Source organism: Aphelocoma coerulescens, chromosome 7 (assembly GCF_041296385.1).
Source record: "Aphelocoma coerulescens isolate FSJ_1873_10779 chromosome 7, UR_Acoe_1.0, whole genome shotgun sequence".
NCBI classification, from domain to species: Eukaryota; Metazoa; Chordata; class Aves; order Passeriformes; family Corvidae; genus Aphelocoma; species Aphelocoma coerulescens.
This window is the reverse complement of record NC_091021.1, coordinates 7,750,606-7,774,296: the sequence shown is the minus strand read 5'-3', so window position 1 is coordinate 7,774,296 and position 23,691 is coordinate 7,750,606. Positions and strand designations below refer to the sequence as shown.

The 23,691-nt window shown below is 39.6% G+C and overlaps 1 protein-coding gene across 1 annotated transcript in view; it reads right to left on the bottom strand.

Moving 5' to 3' along the window:
- Nucleotides 1–12,007, bottom strand: part of COL3A1 (collagen type III alpha 1 chain) — a 49,659-nt gene extending 37,652 nt beyond the window's left edge. The window contains exon 1 of the mRNA XM_069021939.1: nucleotides 11,802–12,007. Coding sequence (XP_068878040.1) covers nucleotides 11,802–11,880 — 79 coding nt within the window. The 5' untranslated portion in view covers nucleotides 11,881–12,007. The remainder of the gene's footprint in view (nucleotides 1–11,801) is intronic.
- Nucleotides 12,008–23,691: the final 11,684 nt, after the last annotated feature.

The window sequence follows — 23,691 nt, the reverse complement described above, 5'->3', positions numbered from 1 at the left end:
TGCTCTGTGAGCTGTAGAAGGAAGAACTGCTATCAGGTGGAATTGGAAAGGTGTATGAACAAATAGTTCACAGATTTTCCAAGTTTCACACCAAAAAGGACAGCTATAGCCTGTGCTTTCAGAATGAAACTGAAGCTTTCTTACTTCTAGGGATGCTTGTTTGCCGAGAAAGCTGGCATTTGAACAGTTCTGCCACTGCACCAGTCCCAGTTTTCCCCTTTCTCAGATGCAGAGTAAGAAAGAGAAAGCTGCTTAAAAGAATGCTGGTTAAGCATAATACTGTATGTGTCTCTCAGAGGTGTTGCAAGATGGAGTCACGTGCTGTTTTGCTGGCAATGTACAGAAGAGTCTGGATCCTCAGGCAAAGGATCCTTGTGTCACATAGCCAAACTGTCCTTGCTTCAAGACCCACCCAGTCTGTATGTCAGATTACAAAATAAATAAGAAAAAACAGGCCTGCACTGGCACAAACAAGTGCTTGCATTTTAAACAACTCATGCCTAATTCCCTTCATTCATCTTTATGTGCTACCAATGCTACAACCTTTTTGCAGCCTTTAAAAAGTTTTAGAAATATCAGGATTAGAACATATCCTAAGCATATTTGTTACCAAGTAAAACACAAAATGCTTCTATTTTCCCTGCAGGCTATTGGCTTTTTTCTAATCTTTCAAAGTGTGATTTAAGAACTCTAATTTTTCTGCTTTATCTTCAGAGGGCTCTTCTTCTCAAAAGGTAATATGGTCTAAAGTAGCTGATTCTGTAATACTGTTCCATCTCAATATATATATTTCACAAATTGATCTATTTGGGCACGCATGATGACACTGTGGAATGATGCTCTTCATACAACTTCCAAAGGTCACTCTGCCACAGCAGTGCTGCAAGGAAGTAGTAACCAGAGATAGCCCATCTGAGATGTTGTTACACAACAGCCTCACTGCTTCAGCTGGCATGAGAAACCGTGGCAAAAGAACTCCCTTCTTTCACAACTGGTAATAAACAAACAAAGTGCAAGGCGGTTTCTTTGCTGTTTTAGTTGGGGAGGGTTGTTTTTTGGCAGAACAGTCATCTCAAGCTGAGTCATACAAGGGGCAGGATAGAGCACACTGCTGTATGTCTATCACCTTGCTTCTTTTTTGGGGCTGCCCAGAGAATTGTTGTCTGTTCCCGAACTCATAAACTAATTTTGAGGAAAAACTTCTGATGGGTTCAAGAGCCAGTTATACCCCTTTTGTTCTCAGCTATTCCTTGACAATGTCATGGGCCAAATCGCTTTTTGCATAGGAGGAAGATATTCCTGCATGACCATCTGTATTGAGATGTTATTCTGGGATTTCCTCTCCAGTGTCTCCTCTCAACAGCCTGACTCTGTGACCCAATTATATTCATGCTTCTGTCTTTTAAGTAGAGATCAACCTCTTTTTGCCATAACATGCAGAATTCACATAATTCCTCCCCAATTAAGTGTAATCACTGCCTGATCAGAATCTCCCTTGATTTTACTGGGCTTTGAATCAGACCTAAAAAATGTCAACTTCTAACTATTCTGGTGGTAACTGCAGCTCTTCAGTGACTGACAGATCAAATCTTTTACTAAGGGTAACATTTGCTTTAGAGCAGGACATAAAGTGAGAAGACATTTCATCATAATTCAGTGCACTCAATGCCTTTTAGACCATTGTACCATACTTCAGCTACTCTTCAATTATTGGTATAATGCTTATGAGATTTTTGCATCCCCTCTCTTCTTATATTACAATATTTTTTGGCACATTGCCTTTTGTGCCATTTGGTGTCACGCTAAAAATAAGCAACAGGCTGCAAGAACTTCATTTGTGGCTATTTAGTTGTAGTGATGGCATAAATTCTAATACTACTCTGCAGTAATATGATTTTAATATGTTTCTCGTCTTCAGAGTGAATGGTACCAAATTCTTGGCATAAAGACTTGTGTCTTAAACTAAGCAAAAATGGACATAAATTCAAGTTCTAATATGATTTCTGATGATCTAATGGATTTATTAGTTTCCTTAAACATGCATTCCACTCATTCCTTGGGCAGTCAAAGAAGACTTCTACAGTCAGAGTCCGAGTGTCAAGGTAATGTTAATTTTGAACAGTTGACCACTTCCAATTATATTCCATAAGAAGCTGGCCTAACATATTCCTAAGGAAAAGCAATAGTTCAAGCTCAACATTATTAGGATCAATTAAGGAGAAAAATTTACTAAAATATAGCACAAGATTTTGCCAAACTTAAAAAAAAAAAAAATCACCCTCAAGGTGTGGCTCAAAGACATTCTTCTGCATTCCTGATTTTAGCTAGAACCAGGAAGAGTTTATAACATTGGAAGGTCCGTTGAAACATTTTTTGCAGTAGGTCTGTCCTGGGAAGAATAACGAAAAACTGGAAAAGTCATTGTACACAGGTTTTCCTGACTTTACAACCACTCTGACAGATCCAAAGCATCATGAAAGAGAGATGAAGCTTTTGATCTGATAAGAGAAAGGGAAAAAACGGAAACTTATAATTGTTAAAAGCTTGGTCTACATAGCACCTAATGTAAAATATTGAACCACTAACTAAATTAATGATGCTTTACGCTTCTGGCGTGATAAAACCTAAATACTGTGTGGGGAAAAAGTATGACTTTTGGTTTGCATCATATAAATTTGTAATTAAAACAATTTTTGGCAGGTAATTAAAATTTCAAGAGGCACACAATCCTCTATATCCCTTCAACTCTGTGAGAGGGCTAACAGATTTATGCAATGCTGTTTCTGTGGTTTGCCTTGGAAGAGATCAGCCTGATTCAATGCTTCTCTCCTGAGGCTGAAGCAGATGGGAAATGTTACAATGGCAGTATAGTACATGTGGTAATATCATTTGTATTTTCAGATACCTTGGACAAAGTCAGCCCCAATATAACTCCACAGCCATAGTGAATTTACATCTGAGATGAGTAAAGCAGCAGGGGGGCAAATTCTACCCTAGCCTAAGTCCCTGCACAATTTTATTGGTTTCCCTGTAATTTCAGAAGTTGGAAGTAAATGAAGGGTTTGGTTCTTGCATTTCATATTCCAGTGAAGGATTAAAGTGCTCTGGCATACTGTCTAAGGAAAAGAATCATATCTTTGGCTGCCAATAAATTAAGGGTATTTGTAATTCAGAAGGTTGTGGTGGGATTCTGAATGCATAGAGCATCATTAACCTAGTTTCATCTGTAAAACAGTTTGTATTCATTCAGTCCTTATTCCAGTTTGTGCTAATTCACCACACATCTATTTTGGACAGTTTGTTGGATATGGATGGCAGTATTTGAAATTCTTCTTAATCTGCCTCATAGAGGATATTAAATGGCTATTTGTACACTGGATACAATGCTCTTATTGTCAACCTCCTAGGGCTACTAAAGTAAGTATTGTGAGGGTTTTCTCAGGGTACCAAAGACAACTTAATTTTGGAGCCACTTTTAAATATCAAGTTCTATGCCTGGCCATTTTTCAAGCACAAAACCTTCCTAACTAATTCTCTTGTGAGGTGAAAAATCACACTTTTGGTGCTACGAAGAGCCTGCAAGCAGAGAGCTGGCTTTTTATTAATATCAGAGGTCAGAAGCCTTGCTACTGAAGTGACTGCCTGAGACCTGGCACACATTTAGCTCTCCCTGCTCTGTGCAGCAACAGCCTCAGCTGGCCCAGGGTGAGAATAAACAGCACCACATAGCCCAGGAGGGTTGGAACATCTGCAGCAGACACAACCCAATCCAGCACAGTTTATCTGCTGCAGCCCTTAAAAGGTATGAGTGGAAGAGCCAGAGCCAGAGAACACCTGATAAATGAAACAGCTCTGTACAATTCACTTTTTTTTTTGATTCTTCACTGAAAGACATTTACAGCAATCTTTCTCTCTTCAGCTGCTCTGAAATAATCAGATGGACTTGCAAACCTCTCTTCTTTCTTCCCCCCATTCCTCCATATTAATGCTATTCTGTTCATACAAAAAAAGAGGACTCTACAAAGAGGACCACCCTGCCAACAGCTGAGCCACCAACAGCCTTAGAATATTGTGCAAAGAATCTTCAAAATGTCTGAGAAGATTTCAATTACCCCTTTCAAAGATTTGCAATTCCCACTACACAGCCCATTGTTTGCTTTCACTAGGACATTCTTCTCTTAAACAGCTGGCACAGAATGACTACTGCTCTGTAGGGAAACAAGCAAACACCATACAGTAGATTTAAAGACAAGACCAGAGAAGATGTAATTTTTTTTTTTTTTTAAAGAGGCTCTCATGAACATAAAAGTGTTTCCCAAGAAAATATGAATCCTATTTTTGCTGCTTGTAGCTGAAGGAAAGCATGGGGATGTAGTTTATTCTCCTTTGATGCTCAGCATGGCTATTACAGCGAATATCAAAGCAACAATGAGCGATGCTTCCCATATTTCCCATTAACTCTGTTCAGATGAGCAATTGTTTCTGTTGGGTCTGTTTGAAAAAAAGATGCAATTTTGTTCTTGCTTATTTTCCTGAAAGAAAATGGAAAGAAGGAAAAGAGAAGAAGCAGCACAAAGGGAAAGAAGAGAGAAAAAGGATGTTTGCCACAGACAGCCTTCTAATGCACTGACTGGTCACTGGGCGTGAACTGCAGGGAGTTTCAGTGGGAACTAATTATGTCCAGAAGTTTTCCAAGAACTGCCAGAGCTGAATTGCTGTGGGAAGTAGTTTCCAGACACAGATCATTCTTTCATATCTACTGCTGCAAAACGTGCCTGGGATGTTCCTGTGATTCTGCTGCCCTTTGCAGTGCTGAAGTTGGGAATAAAGCAGTGCCTGAAGCCACCCTAGCAGCCCACAGAAGAGTTCCACATGGGAGGAAATGTTTCACCTGGCAGGAGAGCAGAGGTGCCTGTGCCACCCTCCAGGGTGGGATGCACCGTGACCTGAAAGAAAAATCCAGCAGCAGAAAGGGTTGTATCTCCTGTGGCTGTGGATAACTGCATTTTGCTGAAGGGCAAACTCTGCTAAAGTCTTAAATCTACAAGTCACATCCCTCATTTCTTGGCAGTCATTTGGGTGTCCCTTTAGCTGTAGGAGAAGGCCTAGGCTTTCAAAACAAAAAACCACATTCAACCTTGAAATATGTATGTTTTCATTATCCTCACATTCTTCCTGTTCAAAGTCCTGTGCATGCTCTCTCCTCCCCGGCAGACATCTCTTCATGGAGTACTTGTGTGAATCAAAGCAGGACAAAAATGTGCAGACATTGTTAAAGGAGGTACCATTTTCATTCTCATTCTGATAGTTCATGTTTAAATGAAGAGTTTGACGTAAATGGGGGAAAATGGAAGTAGTCTCTGAGCTAATCTGAAAGGAATCTCCTCTGCTAAACTGAACAAAGCCAGAAGTCCCAGAGCTGAAGTTTATCCAAACTAAAGCCAACAAACGGTTGTTGTTGGAGGGGGTTATATCATGTTTTCCATTGTCCTGTTGACATGAAACAGGCGAAGGCTTCCACTTTGCAAACTCAGAGACAAGATTGGCTCTGAAGTGAAAATAAATAAATAAAAGCAGTGGCTGGAAGTAGGTTAGGTTTTCTCAAAGCAAAATTCAAAGAACCTTTCATATGTAAAAGAAGATGAGAAAAAATACTGACTGCTTGAAAATATAAATGAAAAATATGATTTACTATACCTTTGTGTGAAAGATGTGCTACTCTACAGCCAGTGGTGGATCTCATTCCTCCTTGCACCCTTCCAGCATTTAAGATAGGGTTAGCAGATCCCTCCCTCTGTCTGTTGTACTTACAGAAGAGACTTTCTGATTCCTGTAATTTGTAATTTTTTAATGCCTATGGAGGTTATCTCTTGATTAGCCATAATCAGAAACAATGCAAGGGTTACTGAATTTTTTTTTATACAGTCTCAAAGCCACGTGAGAAATATTAATAGCATGGTCACCACATATAAATATGTAAATCTTATTTCCCTGAAACAAAGTGTCTGAGTTTGTTGAATGGAGAAAAATCAGAAAATTCTGTGGGAATTCCTTACAGATTTTTCCAGTGACAAAATGCCTCTTGTCAGGGAAGCCATAGAGAGGACAGAACACAAATTTTCACAAACCCTGTGCATTAAAAGATTCAATGGAAGAAAGAAAATCCCTAGGGAAGTAGCTGTCCTGCAGCAGTAACCAAGGTGGAGCACTGGCTCACATACCTAGAAGCAGCATGGCTGCAGGAAGCCAACAGCAGCCAGACACCACCACACAGCACCTCTGCCACAGGGACACACTGCTGTGACAAACATGGCCCTACACAGCTGTGCCTCCAGGAGGAATCCACTGCATCCACTGGGCTGGAGATGGGCAGCATGCTGAGGGCCAGGGGCTGCAGCATTCTCTGCACCCAGCCACACTGCCCTCAACAGCCTGACTTGAAATTACAGAAGTAAAATAACACTTCATGCACCTCTCCTGGAGCAGGAATCACATCTGTGCCCAGTTCTCCTTCTGTACTAAGTGTATTATCATGGATACGTAGATGGAGGGATAGGCTGGTAAAGTATTGCAGCAGGTAAAATGATGACACTAACATTTTTGTTCCATTTAGGGCTGAAGGTTATTTATCATCTGCCAAAAAACAAAATCAGAATGTCTCAAAATTATAGACAATTGGTGGTAGATGCTGAACTCTAAACCATGTTAAAGTCACGTAATCTGCAATTTACCAAGCTACTACATGGAGAATGAGATAACAATAGCAATGTTGAATCAGGACAGATTTTATTATACCTTTTGCAAGTCTGTTTTGTTTTTTTTGGGTGTTGCCAATAATAAACTGAACGGTGCTCCGTCATATTGAACTGCAATGCTGTAGGACTCTAATGCAGTTACTTTAAGACCATAAAACCCCCTATTTGTTAACAACATATTTTTGCCATTGCCAACAATTTCCCTTTTCTTAACAGAGATCTTTTGCCCAGTTTCTTAAACAAACATGACTAAAGGACAGCATAATCTGGAGTATTAATGGTATGACCATTGCACTAATTTCTAATTGTGACTTTTGATGAGTTATTACTTCAAACCAACAAATTAGATCTTGAAACTGTTAAAGCAGCTGTGGCTTGTGCTCTTCTGCAGAGTAGGAACCTACCACAGAAACATCCAGAGTGATACAGTGCTCCAGGTTCCCACTAGCTGAGGAAAGTGCACTTTGTTATTGTTTGCCCCTCCTGGTAAGCTGAACCTTTCAACTCTGAAGAGGTTGCTTTTAACCCCAAGTGCTAAATGCCACTCTGCATCACTTCCGTTACCGACCCTCAGCATGCTGTCCCAACTATGAGGGCAGGTATGGCCCATTTTCTGCAGATTTCTGATTAAAACAAGGAGTGAACAACGTTAGCACATAACTAGAACAACGACTAATGGAACAGTGTCAGTCTGATTTCTCAGCCAGCCTGTGGAAAAAAAGTTATAGTAATTCCCTCCTTTCTTTTTCTTGAGTACAGTTCTCCCCCAGCTGTTGTGTAAGGCTGGCATCAGCAGAGTTTGCAAGTGACACCTGGCTGCCTATTTCAAACCTCAACACTCTGGCAGAGGGTGGAAGAGGAAATAGGATCTGCTTGTAATCTGCAGCGCTAAGAGGAGAGCAAACATGATGACTCTGACTGAGGCATCGACAGTGAGGTTTGTGCCAGTGTCAACACCCTTCTCCCTCTGCCTCTTCCCCCTGCAATAAAGCAGTGGATGTTTCCAACTCCACCTCCTCCATTAGAAAAATCAGTCTGTGTAGATTTGGTGATTTGGTCTAAAGTCAAAAACAAATCTGGAAAATAATGAAAGGGTTATATAACAGTCTCATTTTCCTAAGGCTAATGTGTTCCAGGGATGTGTGATATAAAATGTGTTTATGAAATTTGTCATATTTCCAAGAACATATACATAATGTTTAGAGGGGGTGGATTCCCCAGGCTTTCATTTAGCATGATTTTTCCAGACCAGAAAGGAATGTTTCAATTTTCCTATGCATAACCTTGTCTGCCATGTGCTTGGTAAAAACTAGTCAGGAAAAGTGGAAGAAGAGGAGTAGACCCCTGATATTTCATTACTTCACATAGTCCAGGTTACTCATAATGGTTAATTATCCCTTGGCACACAGATGTGCCTCATCTGGTTTTACTGTCAAATCTCTGGAGGGGAACCTTACTTGGTTACCAAAACCTTTGAGGAGAGATAGCGCTGACTGTTGTTAGCATTACCCTTAAACTGGAAATTTATCAACAAAGAACACATGTGTGCAGTGTTCCATACAGCTAAGTGCTAAACATGACAGTCTGGCAGGCTCACAAATAAACTACATCTGTACAGTGCCCATCTATTTCACATGCTATCTAATCCTTCCCAGTTAATTAAGAAAAAAAAAGTAAAATGGCCAAATTAGCTGTTTACAAGTTTTCCTAAAATATCATTTTTTTCTCGAGGATCAGGAGTGGGTGCTCAGCAGGAAAAGTCATTTGCATACTGCCTCCTGAAACCTACATGTAATGGTTATATATAATTTTAAAACTGCAATTTGCAACTGCAAGTAATATGAAAGGTCAGTAAGTCTTGTCAGAGAGATTTTAGCATTCAGCTCTTACCTCAGAAATGAGTTTCCTGACCAAACATCCAAGATAATACTTGCATTACAAGGAAAACACTAAATTACATTAGAGCAAAAAATTACTTGGAATAATAAGAAAGAGTTTCTGGCATTGCTCTCACACTGCTTTCAGAGCAGTAGAGTTTTCCTAATGACCTCGGTGAAGCTCCTCAAGGACTATGGGTGTACCTATGGGAAGTGTCCCGCTCTGGCTGCCTGAGGTGTCCTTTAAGCATCACAGATGCAGCTGAGACAGGCCCAAATCCATCTGACTTCCTTTTTGGCACTGTTGTGAGGGCGCTGTGGATGTGCTTCCTTTGTAGGCAGTGGAAACTGCCAAATACCTCCAGTCTGTCTAGCTAAAATTTATGCCGTCTTCTGGAAGTAGCTGTCATGATTGCCTCTACAAACTCAAGATAAATGGGATGAATGCAGGCTGCAAGGCTTAGCAAATGCTTTCCCAAGTTATGCTCACTGGGTGGAGAATGGATTTCTTTCCTAAAGAAGCATTCTAAGATCTTACACTTTTGAGTAGTTTAATATGCAGGACGTAAAGGTGCCTTCAAAAAGGTGGAACGGAATACACATTGCTGGACTTGGAATCATCTGTCCTGTCCAAAGCGCTGGCTTCGTGTCCTGTCAGCCATCAGCAGGCATCTTATCTTGAACATGGGCAGGGCTTGAAAGCTGTGGCACACATCAGAAAACCTGGATTGTGTCAAGGTGTTTTCACCTCCAGGCTAAAAACATCCTCGTGGGTTACAAGGACATACAGCTTTTGGTCATGGAAGCCCCAGAACATTCCTTGTTGCACAGTATCCGGATGCCAAGCTCTTGAAGAGGTTCAGCCTAAGACTGCACTCAAATCTCCATTCCAAGCTATTACAGCAAAACAAAGAAACACATAGCCCGGGGGTACTTCTGACTACCCTAAACTCAGTGATACTGAGCAGTTTCCTTAATATCTTGCCAAGTCTTGTCTCCTGGCAGGCTTTCCCAAGGAAAATTTTATATTGACTTACATTTGATACTAACCATATAAACATTTTTCTTGACAAGAGAGAGCATTTTAGCATGTCTGGAAATTCACTTTTCAGTTGTGGAAAATTTGTTTTCCCAGTCCATTCCCTGCCCTGCATGTGAATTAGGGATGTTAATAAGAAACTCCTTCAATTGTTATTTTCTGTGAGAAAAGCATATTCAAATGTATGGAAAGAAACCGTCTAAAGTGAGGAGAGAATCCAATTTTTGAGGGATAACTAGTGATTTATCAGTCTCTCTGTGTAATATCATCCCTGTAAATAGTATGGAAGTTAGCCCAGTAAGGAAATGTTACAACACTGTGAAACAGGAATGTGGCAGAGAAATGAGAATACTCATTCACACTTCATTTGTGTATTGTTCTTCTACCCAAAATTTGACATTTATTGAGTCAAATATATGTTGCACCTCAGCAATGTTCAGGGATATGACTAGAGTGAGGGAAGGAGACCTGGCACTCAGGAGGAATTTGTTTATGGGGAGAAATAAACTTGATGTTCCTTCTCTTTATACTGGATGGTCTCTTAGTTCTCTGATGATAGACATAGGTATATAAAAGTACGCTTACTGCATGTTGAATATAAACAATGTATATATTATTTGCTGCTGTAAGCAGAGAAAAATCACAGCATATATTTGCTCGAATTTTATAATAACTGAATTTTATATTTATAATATTTACTGAAGATTATTGGAGGGAGTTTTCATATGGCAAAGCAGAAACAGAAAGGGTCAGTTCACAGTAAATTCTGTTTACTCTCTACAGAACATCTTTGTATGCATTGGGTGGTTTTTTTATAGACACTTAGGCTTAGCCTGTGTCTGTGCTGGGTGAGGGAGGCTGCTGTTTGGGCATGCTGCTGCTGCAGAGGCTGATTTGCTCGTGCACAAGTCCTCCTGAGCTCCAAGTGCTCTGCTGCCAACAGGCTGCCCCTGGTGGACTCACACTCACCCCTCGGCAGAGATCCCTGTCCAGGTATGGTGAGACAGATGGGTTTGCCATGAAATGGCTCAAGTAATTGTTTTCATGATGTGTGTCATACTCAGTAGTGTAGGGTGTGGTGTTAAAGGTATTTGGCTTTCCTTCACAGTTTCTTTGGCTGCTGCTTATTGAGTTAATTCTAAGGTTATTCCTTGCCTCTGTGTAGGAACAAATAAATTGCCAATCTTTCATATTTACAGGAAAGAAAAGTGTTTTATCTTAAGGAAGGTCTGGTTTACAATATCTGGCAAGCAGGAACTGTGCACATCCAAAAAAGGTCAGCCGGACTTGTGGAATGTCATCTGTTTAACTCAAATACTCATACCACACTTATCTTCACTCTAGGTTGAACTATTGTATACAAAGTACTTCTCTCCCCTCTGAATTCCATGTTCACTTGGTTTTTGGTGTTCTTGCTCTCTGTAAACATGCACACACATACTCGCATGGACTTCCACATACCATCAACTGCTAATCAGTCTTGTGAGGGGCTGAAACAGTCTGCAGATGCCCGATTCAAACTGTAGCAGCTAAGGGAATTAATTTACCCTCCTGGTCTATGCCAAAGTAAAAATTCTGTAAACTGACATATCTTCATATATCACTCTTAAAAACTCCTTCAACAAAACTGGTTAGAATTTTAAGGCTTTTTTCTGCACACAAATTGTTTAAAGAAACCCCCACTCTGCCGGTGTAAGACAAACAAGTACAAAGGAGAACTACAAATAAAATAGTTGGAAGCAAAGACTTACTGCTTGTGACAAAGAGCTCCCAGGCAGCACGGAGCTAACAGTTAAAATGTTATTCCAAGAGCTAAAAGAAATAGCTTAGAATCTCTCTGGTGTCTGTAGCAGGAAAACAAGTAAGAACAAGAATAAATGCAGCCAAGGCAGACAGCACTGTACAGTCCTCCTAACTGTAAAGAAAGCAAAGCAAAGAGAAACCTTTGGGACAGTACTGCAAGCCCCTGGAGCTTTCAACTTCACCATTAAATATCTGACTGCTGAATTAGTGAGGGAAAAATGTTCTGGTGAGATTCGTGCACACACAGTTCTTACAAGCTACTAAAATTATTGGTAAAAATAAAAATAAAATAAAAACACGAAATCATAAGAAGCTTGAATTACTCACCGACTTGTTGTGCCAAAATAACTGAGGGTTGAAACACGGCAAGAATGAGCAAAGTAACTTTTTGCACAGAGCTCATCATGTCTAAATATTAGACATGAGACTCTCTGTGCAAAAATAAAAATGGGGGGGAAGAAAAAAATCTATTCAAAATAGCAACATCGGTTGTTCCCTGCCCTTCCAGCACCGGGCCATGTACAGAACTCAGCCACAAGCATTCCCCAGCTTTGGCCTTAAATAGGAAAAAAATTGGCTTACTTTTCTTTTCCACCCCCTTTACTGAAACATGAGAAGAAGACCCATCCCCTAACAGTAAATGAATGATTAATATTTCTCTTGGCTTTACAGAAGACTAAAGTCAACTAAACAAGATACACAGCACATCTGGAACTTTTGTGTGTGTACGAAATGCACACTGACACTGTATATGAACAGTTAGGGTGCAATCTATGTGACATACATGCATGTGAAAAAAGAGCCCTGTGCCAAAGCCCCCAGGGTGAAGCATTTTTTCATGTTAATTAGGAATCAATGGGTACAACCCAAAGAGGATTTTTAAATCTTAGTGCTCCCTAACAAAGATAAAAGGTAAGAACTGAAGTAGCTGCACAGACTGAAAGAATCCCAGAAGTGAAGGACCAAACCTGGGTATTTGTGCTGATGAGCACTCAGAGTTAACAAAAGGAAGGACTGAAAAATCACAGTCCTATTCCAGTGCTGTTCTAACCATTTCCACCTCACAACACGATTTCATGTTACCTGGGGAGAAAGCAAACATAAATAAAAAATTATGAAGAGAACAAGATTGCAAATCACAAGCATCAATCTCTCAAACAAAATCTTTTCAAATAATTCAGTTTGATGCTGTCATTACAACATTTGAACGGAATGCAGAAAATTTTTCTTATCTGTTTGCTCCTCAAACAAGAAGGTAAAGAGGACAAAAAAAAAAAAAAAATAGAAAAGAAATCTTGTCCCTTTTAAACATAGCTATTTCTTTATTCCACACAAAACTTTACTGAGAATAAGATCAGAACACTCAAACTTGTTTTCCAAATCAGATGGTGTGAGCCAGTTTTGTTATGAATGTAGTTTTGCTGGTAATGTAGCCTTAAGCCCAAGTTTGGGAGACCCCAAAGTGAACGTAGAAAGCTGTCACAGTGGGCATCTCTGCTAAAACAAAGGTCAAACCAATTACTGCTCTCAGTCTATCAATCTGATCCAGGTCATGTCCTGCAGAAGTGCTCATTCATTTGTTCTCAAGTGTTGCTGAGATTACAGTTACCCAGGGAACCATCCCTCCTATCAATAATTTGTGAGCGCCATGAACTGTCATCCAAAAAAAGGACCCCATATCTCTGTATGCATCACAAAATAAGAGCAGCCTGAGGTTTAATCTGGTAGGTGTTGGATTTCATTTCAAAACCTATTTGTCTGACATACATTTCCACTTAAACAGTAACACCCTCTTCCGCTGGGGTCACCTGAGGTGGAGGAGGTTGAAGCAAGTATGAAGAGGTCTTAAATAATTTGATGTTACTTTTAACATATCATGAGTCTCTTCTTAGGTGTTCATAAGGTATGAATGGCTTGATACATTCCAAATGAATTACACACCACTTTCTTTCCTGAATCTCCCAATATTTCATGCTGTCTCTGTTGCATTGGCAGAACTATTTCCTGCAGGTCTGGGTTTTCATATCCGGTATCATATCACTTAACAGGTTAGGTTATTTGGTTTATAGCATTCCAGTAGCTACAATCAACAAACAGATAACCAGCTCCTGTTGAGCCATTCTAGAACATAAGACAACAGGCTTCAAATTTTTATGCATGGGCCTATAAGATTTTCTCCTCTTCTGGAGTTATGCTCAGAACATAAGATAGAACATGAAATAAATCCAAGAACCTGGATTTACTTGCTTGTCTCTCTTCAATAAAAATGTATGAACAGATCAAACCCTGAATACAAACTGTTCTCAGCTGTGGAAAGAGAATTAAACTGAATTAACTGTTTAGCAAAATCACATGCAAGTCAATTTTCTGTAACAATGTCTACGCTTGTCACAGCAATTGCTTAATTTTCATGAAGCTTAATGATTGTTACTTGGTAAGTGAAGTGTTCACATTTGAGGGAAAAAAATTTCATGTCTTTGACTTAAAAACACTTTCACATTGAGTTCTGCAAAATATTTAGCCTATTTGACCACAATAAACATTTCCCTAATTTTCTTAAATCTAACCTTTCAAAAAAAGAACACTCTTAGTGACTCCCTTATTTTCACTAATGCTTGCCTCGGGTTTTTACACTACAACACTTTTCTGAGTAAAATTTAAATTCTAACTCTTCTGGATTGCCCACCTTAGATATTATGCTACTCTATAGCTAGATTATGAAACAAATTTATCCATGACACCTCCAATTTGCCACAGGCACTGGAGTAGCAACATGTGTGCTTGAATTTGCACAGAAATGAAGCCTGAGGTTTCTGTATAGAAGCACAAACCATATCTCTTGATGATTACATCCCATAAAAACAATAACCGTTCCTTGCGTTCTGCAGTGTATTTGCTGTGGTTCAAGTACAGCAATGCTCAGCTACACTAAAATTCTTCATCAGTGCTACCTTCACATAATAGTGGTCGTAGAATTGATTTTTTAATTCTAGTGTAAAATTCTCTGGCAATTGCCATTTACTGTCACAAGCCAATTCCTTTTGAGTGGCATTCACCATTTTACTTACACGGCCTGAGGAGGCGGTGGCACAGCAACTTTCCTGAACATGCTCTGCACACTTTGTGTTCAAAGTCTTCCTTTTCACATCCTCTGTGCAGAAAAAGCCCTCCTAAAGAACAGATCTTTGACTCTTGCAGGCAGTTTTGGATTATTTAGTAAGTAGCTCCTGGTCAATACTCAGCTTCCTAGGGATGCAATGTCTTGGCATCATGACTAGACTGGGAAAGGTACTTATTTAAAATTGGTGCAATTTTTACGGAGGAACCTGAAACAATTACTTGTAAAAGTTATTGAATGTACCAGTGTTCTACTGTAGATACCATAAAAGATGTGTAGATCAGAACTGTTGACTACCTCTACATCAGATGCTGGAATGCAATCTGGGAGTCCTTGTGCCTGTTTCAGTCTTGTAGTTAGTGACATTCTGCCTCAGAAAGACAAATGAGAGACTTGCTCTTACATATTTATCAGGTGACCTCTGGTCCATCACCCCAAAAGGTCAGTCCTTAAGTAAATTATGTAAGTGTTGCTTTAAAAGTTCCCAAAGTTCTGGCCTGTAGAATCAGCTGGCAACTATTCCTTGTTTCCAAGAGCTTAATCTGAACTAAGAATCTTCAAATTTTGCCATTACAGTTACTCCTATGCCAGCAAAAAGATAGTTTTTTTTTTGGGTTTTGTGGATTTTAATGATAGTAAAGAATCTCCAAATTTTAAAAGGACTGTACAGTTTCACAGAAATAAAGCACTGTGAATAGTGCAAATAATGGCAGAAAGCATAGTGGGGTAAAGAACCTACAAGAAAAGCTGAATCTAGAGCCACTAAATAAAAAACTCCAAAACACAGCCACGTACTTCTTAACCATTCCTGTTTGGGAGCTAGAAGCAATGAAAACTATGACTGATGCCCTAACGGACGATTACAGGAATGAAGGAAGCCAAGGCAATGAAATGGTTTCATTCTTCTCCCATCTTTCCATTTTCACTGAAATTTTATACTAAGACAATGGGAAATCAGGTTTTGAGACCCAGCCTCTTGTTCACATGTGCTCTTTTTTCAGCTTTGCACATTCTCAAGGTTTCCACAAACAAAAATTATCTTTTTTTCCAAAGTCCTGTGCAGATTAAATAAAATCCTTCATCTGAGTCATGTTGGGAACTGTGTTACAGCACAGCTGTGAAGTCTCTTAAGGCAGAGCCAACATTATGATTGCATACGGGTGAAGCAGAGACAGCACCCACAGCATTTTCTCTTCACAGCAGGAGGGACAGAGGCCAAACCAGTTTAATGACCTCTGGGTGTACCGAATTCTGGGGAATTGGACATCTACGGCCAGGGCGGGGTTTCTCTGTACTGAACACGCACCTACTCCTGTCGCCAGGGGCAGAATCTGTTAATTCAGAACATTGGCTCCACGCCTTTGTGAGGATGCTCCTCCTTTCCACTGAGGTGTCAAAATTATTTTGAAAGGAATCCTTTCTTCTTTTCTCCAACCCAGATTTCCACTGTACAACTGAAAATAACCCCAGATCTTCACTTTTTAAAGAAATAGCACAGTCCTATCCACCTGAGGAAGTACTTAAAGAAACAGCTACAGGTCTTTCTGGTAGGAGATTATCTCATAAAGACTTTTGTGCTCTACAACTTGTGGTTGTTGAACATCAAAATAATATAAGATGGTAGAAAATATTTAAAAATTAAAAACCCCCTTCGGTTCTTAATTTGTGTCTATGCTTAATTTTATACAATCACAAAATAAATTGTACTTTGATATATCTCTAAGTGACAAAAATGTGTAAAATTCATCAGAAGGACAGTCTGAGAATGAATTATCATAAAAAGCAGGATATCCTTTCATCCTCGGGGATGGTGTAGAAAGTGAAGTTACATCATGCCAATCACTCCCTCTTGTTGGCTCTGCTCAAATCACCATTGCTCTAGACAGTACACATAGTTCCCAGAAGAGCCCAGGTTTATTGTACTTCAGCTGTTGGTTCCTATGGGACCTCAGCATCAAAAGTTTCCAGGCTTTAGGCTTCAGCAATAGCAATCCAGTAGATTTTAGGAGCACTTTTTTTTTTTTTTTGGGGGGGGGGGGGTGGTCATCTCTTTTAAACTAAAAAAAAAGAATAATAACACTAAGATATGGTCAATATCTTTTAAAAATCACTGTTTCACATTTTTCTGTTTGCTGATTTATTGTTTTTCTAATGAGGGAATAAATATTCTTGTTTAAGTTTACTAAAGAATAACAAAAGGCCATCCATACTCATGACTCATCCATTAGAAAAAACAGAAAACAGAAGAACACAGGATTAAAAGTTTTAACTCTTAATCTGTTCAATATTAACAGGCTGGGAAGCAAAAGAAATTACCAAGGCAAAAAATATTGAAATTTTGAAAAGAAACCCAACCGATTCTAAATAAAGGCCACCGGAGATGTGCAAGAAGGTCAGAGAACACTGAAGTACAAGAGCCTTCCATTAACAGTGAAATCCCAGTTTGGAAGGAAAAGAAAAAAAAAAGCAGTCTTCAGGAATAAAGTCAGCCCAGTTTTGATGGTATGAGGCAGGTATGACGTTCTCTTCTGGACTGTAAGAGCTCCACAAAAAGACCACAGATTTCCTGGAAAGGAGAAACAGCATTCAGCTGCTTTTCTGGAAAGAGGGGAAGTGTACCATGCTGGGGCCAGCCCTGATGCTGCTCACACTGGTGGGTGGACAGCCTGGAGGGCTGTCTGCAAGGATTCTCTCGGCATCTGTGTTATGGGATTTTTTCTGATCTGTGACCTCGTGACACTCTTTTCTCTGCTGTTAACTCCAGTATCCTGTCATAGGATCCTGTCATTATGCCTCTGCTATTGGAAAGTGGTGCCACTTATGAATTCATGTCATGCATGGAAAAACAACTTGGGACCCTAATTTAGATACATGGGTTGATCTGTTCTGCTTTTCAAAGGCAGCTTTAAAAGAGTCTTTCCTTTCAAGGTGAATCCTGTCCTAAGAACATTACATCATCACCTGGTATTCAAGAGTCTCAAAGTTCATACCAACAACATCAAGTATAATGGCATATAAAGAAGATATTAAAAAAGTATAAATAGGTATGCAGCCATGCTACTGATCTGAACTGATTTTATGGATAAGGTCTCTATGGGCTTGCAGGTTTTGTTTTAACATTACAGAACAGAAAACCCTACTTCAAACAGGTAGCTGTATGTCAGTAAGAACTGTCTGGGCTATGATAGGAAAGTGTGGGAAAGTTTTCTTAGATACACTGAGTAAAAAGATACCACAACCCCACACCCATCACCCACGCCCCCACTCCCCCAAAGTAGTAACAACCAAGTTGTGGTAGGCTCTGGTGACCAAGTTAAATAGTTAGGAAGAATCATCTGGAAAACCAAATGAAAATACCACACATTCATTCATTTTCATCCCTGCAGACTCTGTGGCATGAAGAGTGGTAATAACATAACTATTTTAAAATTATTACTTGAAACCCTTATGCAAATTGGATTCAAACTATTCTGTGAATCAGAAAATTGTTGTGCCTCATTCAAGATCCACTTGCTCTTTGTTTCCTAAACACAAGGGATGCTTTCTATCTACTTTCCTACCAACTCTGTTTCATGGAAAATAGGAATAAATATAATAGGAGAAATCTGCTTTTTAATTGGAACAATATAACTTTTTCCCAATAAAACAGCTTTGAGGTGTGAAATCTTCTTACTCCTGAATATAAGAATGTATTCTTCTCAGCACTTCATTTTCTACACACATGGAAAATTCAGAACAGTGCCTCCTCCAATTATCTAAATCCTTATTTGAATGGTATTAAACATCCTTTTTTTTCAAATGACAGAACAGTGAATAGGCTGGTATGATTACACTGAAAAACAACACTCTTAGGCCAGCATTGTGACTACAGAAGAATACCATAGTCATGATTTTGAGAGCAAAGAATTGAGAGTATGCCTTAAAGGAAGACACATGTTATTCCACCTTCCCAGCTCAGGTGAACTCCTTGTCCCTCAAAGGGATATTCCACCAAACTCTTGCTAGAGATCATTCAAGCTGCACTACCCACATCACTGAAGAAATCTTGCTTGCAGAAAATTAAAAGAAGGAGCAGTTGAAAGAATCTCTTGGTGAATGCCACTATGCCTGATTGGTATTTATTCCAAGATTAGAGATCTGGTGTGGGTAACTCTTTCCTGATGTTTACAGCAGTGGCAGCGTTCAGCCAGTTCAGTTGGCATTATAGGAAGGAAGCAGAGTCTTGATTGCAAAGAGATCCTCTGGTGGGAAGAGAGGACTATACAAATACCCCCTCTCCAGGGCAATCTGCATCCCACTAGCATGGAAAGAGTACCAGTCCCCTGCCACCCACTCTGCATCTCCCCAGTGGCTTCTGCTTGCTGCCGAGGCCAGAACACACAGCTCTCAGGAGTGCATGAAGCAAGCAGGCACGTACACAGGACTGAAAGTCTGACCTACTGTGAAGCTTCGGGTTCTTTGCACTACAGAGAATTAAGGCTTGTTTCCATTCCCAGAACTTCTGGTGCTGGTTTTGATTTAGAAATTGCACTTCCTAATTTCTAGAGGCCAGGAGGTCAGGGTTGTTATTGTACTATGTTTCCCATAAGCTGTCTTTCTGTGCCTCTTTATGTTTGGCCATTTTGAACTAAACCACTGCATACCATGAATTTTCCAGCTCCCAAGGTATCACCCATGACCATTTTAACTACTCAGAAAGTAAAGGAAAGATTTTCCTTTGGAAGAGCAATGAAATTTCAAGATAACTAATTACTTCACGCATTTACCATCTATAGAGCTCTGAGAACTTTATCAAGTGCCATCCTTATGTTAATTAAATGGGAAACTACAACATAAAGACAGGAGAATATTTTCTAAAAATACAAAATATATATATGAGCAGAATAATGGTCCCGTTCCAGTGCCCTATTTAGTGAATTACAGTTTATGGAGATTTTCAGGTATGTCAGACTTGATCCTCACCAGCCAGATGACACTCACCATTATTCCTCAGAAATATAACTGGCATTCCCATCAAAGTCTTGGTACATTTGAAAATAGAATGATGCCACCAGGGAATGAAACAGTAAAACATTCTGGAGTACAACACTGCGAACTGATTATTCCTCTGCCAGTTTTCAGATAGTGCAGATCCCCAGATTCAGATCTTCTATACTTTTGGCTGAACTTCTGAAGGGAAAAAAAAGGCATTTCTTAAATACAGGCACAGCATAGAACAAATTTCTGAGGATGTATTTAATTAATATTCTTATAATGGTTAACATTTCTAAAATTTTGCATATGTACAAGCTACAGAGAGCTGCATTGCTGTTGAGATTCATGTTCCAAGCTAAATTTGGCACTGCAGTGCAAAATATATCAGTGAACTTACCAATTTTACTAACTGATACAAAAAATTTCAATACAAAAAATAAATGACTTTCTGCCCCATGCTTGTTCTTCTCAGTAAGTGCTATTCCTTCCATTTTCATGATTTGAGGTGATTGTTGTAGGGAAACAACAAAAAAAGACAGAACTTGCAGGATGCTTTCCATCAGTGCCTGTTCTAATGCTTTATAGCCTGGGGCAGCCTCAGGATAAGGTCTCACAGTAGCCTTCTGCAGGTGCGTGCATGCACGTTTGCCTGGGTGTGATTCAAACCAGGGAGCCCTGTAGGTTGTTAAGTATGAAAAACATGCTGACAAGAGTATTTACTTGGTTCTACATTGCAAAAGAGAATAAAAGATCCTTTCCTTTTGAACAGCCCTGCAGTTCTCTGTTATGCACCCTTTGCATGCAGAGCCAAGCGGTGCCCAGCTCTGGGCGCTGCTGTGTCAGTGCAGGAACGCACAGAAGCACCTTGAAACCTTAGTGGAAAAAGAAGCAGCAAATTTGCCACATGTTGCAACAGGTTGTCACAGGATATAGTCTCTAATATTTTATAGTCACCTCCTGTTGTAAAGTGGTGAACAGCCTGTGTGTGGTACGCCACCAGTGCATGCCACTGTTAAAATTAAGGACAAGGGAAGATCATGGAAAGGTTTATGAATTTCTACTGGGATAGATCCTCACTATCCTAAAAATCAGAGCTGCTTTCCATGTGAGCAGTTGCTGTTGAAGCAGATAGCCCCTCCTGCCACACCTGGCTGCCACAGGCACCATGCTCTTCAACAGAACCAAGGGCAAGGGCACACGTCCTCAAAAAACATCAAGAGAATGAAAGCTGGACATTATGTTTGGTAAGAATTTGTAACACTTCTGCTGTATGGACTAATAACTGATGCTGTGTGCTGTTATCACCAAAAAAGTTTTGAGTGTCAGGACCTCCATTTCAAATAAAATCTCACAAATTATGCCTTAGGAAAGCCTGAGTTTTGCTACCCCTCAGGGCAGATGATATTATGATACAAAGAAAACACTGGTACAAGGTGTGTGTGTGTGTGTGTGTGTGTGTGTGTGTGTGTGTGTTTTCAGGGCAAATTTATGACACCATCATTTTAGTGCATGTGCAAATTCTACCTTAAAGAAGATTTCTAATGAAGATGAACATACAACATGCAAAATTTCAACAATGGATTTTGGTCATACTATTTTTTCGTTAACATGAGAATAAAATGTCATGTAGGTGAAAAAACAACATATATTTAAATCAAACATTTCCTATATGCAAATATGTGAGGAGGAGGAGAATGGGGTCTTTTCTATTACTTTTTTAAAAAACCTTTTCAAAGATGCAATGAGGGGTCTTTTCAGAGCTCATCTTTAAACCGTAATCGAAACACTGCTTTCAAACAAATGACCATTAGGTCAAATGACTCAAACAAATGACTCATCTCAGCAGCGTCTTTGAAAAGCTACAAAGCTGTCAGCAGCATTACTTAAATATTCATACGATGCTTTTAATGTGATATTCGTGAAAGTACACAAGTAGGGTGGACTGCAATTTCTGCTAAGCAAAGAGTAAAAAATAATTCAATCCATAAGAATTCAAAGAATTTGACCTTGAATAACTTATAATGTTATCAATCTAACAATGTGCACTACTTTTTCTTTGGACCCAGTGCTTTGCTATTTTGGAATACAATGAGCAAGGAATCTTTAATCTATTCATGCAGGGCTAATGACCCCTCCAAAGAGAAAAATGCTATTAATCCTTCCCAGAAGTTTCTGCATCTGGCTCTTTCTGGAACTGATATTGAAGTATGACATTCTGATATGTTTCAAGCTGAAAGGAAACTTTGAAGATTCTGTTTAAAGTAATTCAGAATTCCGAAACATGTAGATGCTCATTATGCAAGTGTTAATATAGGTAGGAAACATATTTGTAGACAAACCAAGGTCTTTTTAATGAACTGAGTAGTGGAAAGAAAGCATAAAAAACCAAGAATTTTTCTCTATTTTCTGTTTCTGTGAAAGTGTCAGGCAAAAACGGCACATGAAAGAAACACTTGCACTGTAGAGTTATTTCTACCACTGCAACAATGGGTGTGGGAAGAAATGTTGGTTGATTAACACGTAAGTCAGACACTTGGATATGTTAAACACCATATAAACACCGCAACTTTATCATGCCAATACAAAGACACTTCCCACACTCCTTATCATTGAAGCACTTTTGATTTCCCTAGAGTTACACTAACCATATCTAGGCTGGCTTGATCTCCTTGGGAATCCAGGCTCAAAGGCATCTGAACTGTGCCTTGATGAGCAAAAAAAAAAAAGAAATGATTTAAAAAAATTACTATCAATTTGTCTGGAGAGGGCATCTACTAGGAGGTAGAAATAGGACCCCAATACATATTTTCATATTTTCTTATTTCCAAGAGGAGGAACCTGTGGAAACCTGCAGAACTCAAGGCTCAAGGAAAACCTGCCATTTTCACTTGTTCCATTTTCTTGTTTTAGAGGTTCTGATCTAGTTTTCATTCTAATTACACATCATTTGGTTAACTAAGAGCACTGGCAACATCTGGAGTCAAGTTGGACAAAAGGAAAAACCCCAACAACGAGATTGGAGAGAAGCTATTCAGACCTGTGGCAGCTGAAGAGCCTGCTCTCCAAAGCCCTCACCCCTGTCCCCAGAGAGCTATAAAGCAGCCCCACAGCCAGCCAGCAAGACACAAGCTTCCACAAGACACTACTTGGCTGACCCTGCAGGCTCTCAGCTATCTTCAGGGAATCAAGAGCTAGAAGCTGCTTGCTCTTTTAACATTTCAGTTTCACAGTCATCACACTAATGACTTTTTTTAAACTACTTAGCACAATAAAAATTCAAGGACAGCTAAATCGGTGCTTTTTTGTGTGCTGCTCTTTCACTGCAAGTACATTTGTAGCATGAACAGAAAAGTTTGCCCCAAAGAGTTTACAGTATTTCTTCTTTGTGTTTTGCTTTGACAATTACGTCAAATTCAAATTAACTACTCAAGTGTCACAGTTTTAGCATTAATTTCAGAAGTAAGAAATGTTTGTTTTTACAGACCTCTCAATTTTTAAGCTAGATGTACTGTAAAATGGTCTTCACACGTGAGATTGTAAAATAAGCATTGTAAATTGTTCCTTTGCAAATTAATACAAATATTTTGAATATTTTCACTAGTGATCTTTATCTTTAGCCAGCTCTATTTCCATGAAAGCATGTTTTTCTGCCGTGGGTTACCATCTAAGCTCAGTTGAGTTAACTGGGCAGTTCTGCCTTTTTGCTCTGCCTTCAAACAGGACTAATGTCAAACCACCAAAACAATCACCTGTTTCAAGAGGTAACTGTAAAAACTTACAGTGTCAGCTGTTCAAGGAGGGAACTATCAAGGTGTGTAGGATAGGCATTGCTGGAGTGACCAGGAAAAGGGATGCTGGGATTCTGAGAGACTTGGTCTTTGGTAGGAATCAGACCAAACAGTTTTGCAGGCAAGAGGTTGACATTTGAGCCATGGACTCAGTGAATGGAGAAAACTGGAAAATCAGATCACATGAGGACAGAGCAGAAATTCAGAAAGGTTGACACCTCAGCCCTGCCAGCCCTCCTGGAGCTTTCTGCTCCATCAGTGCCTCTGTGGGAGTGTGCTGGAGGAGCTCTTCTCCTGTCTGCTGCCTCCAAACTCATGAGGCAAAGCCAGCAACAAC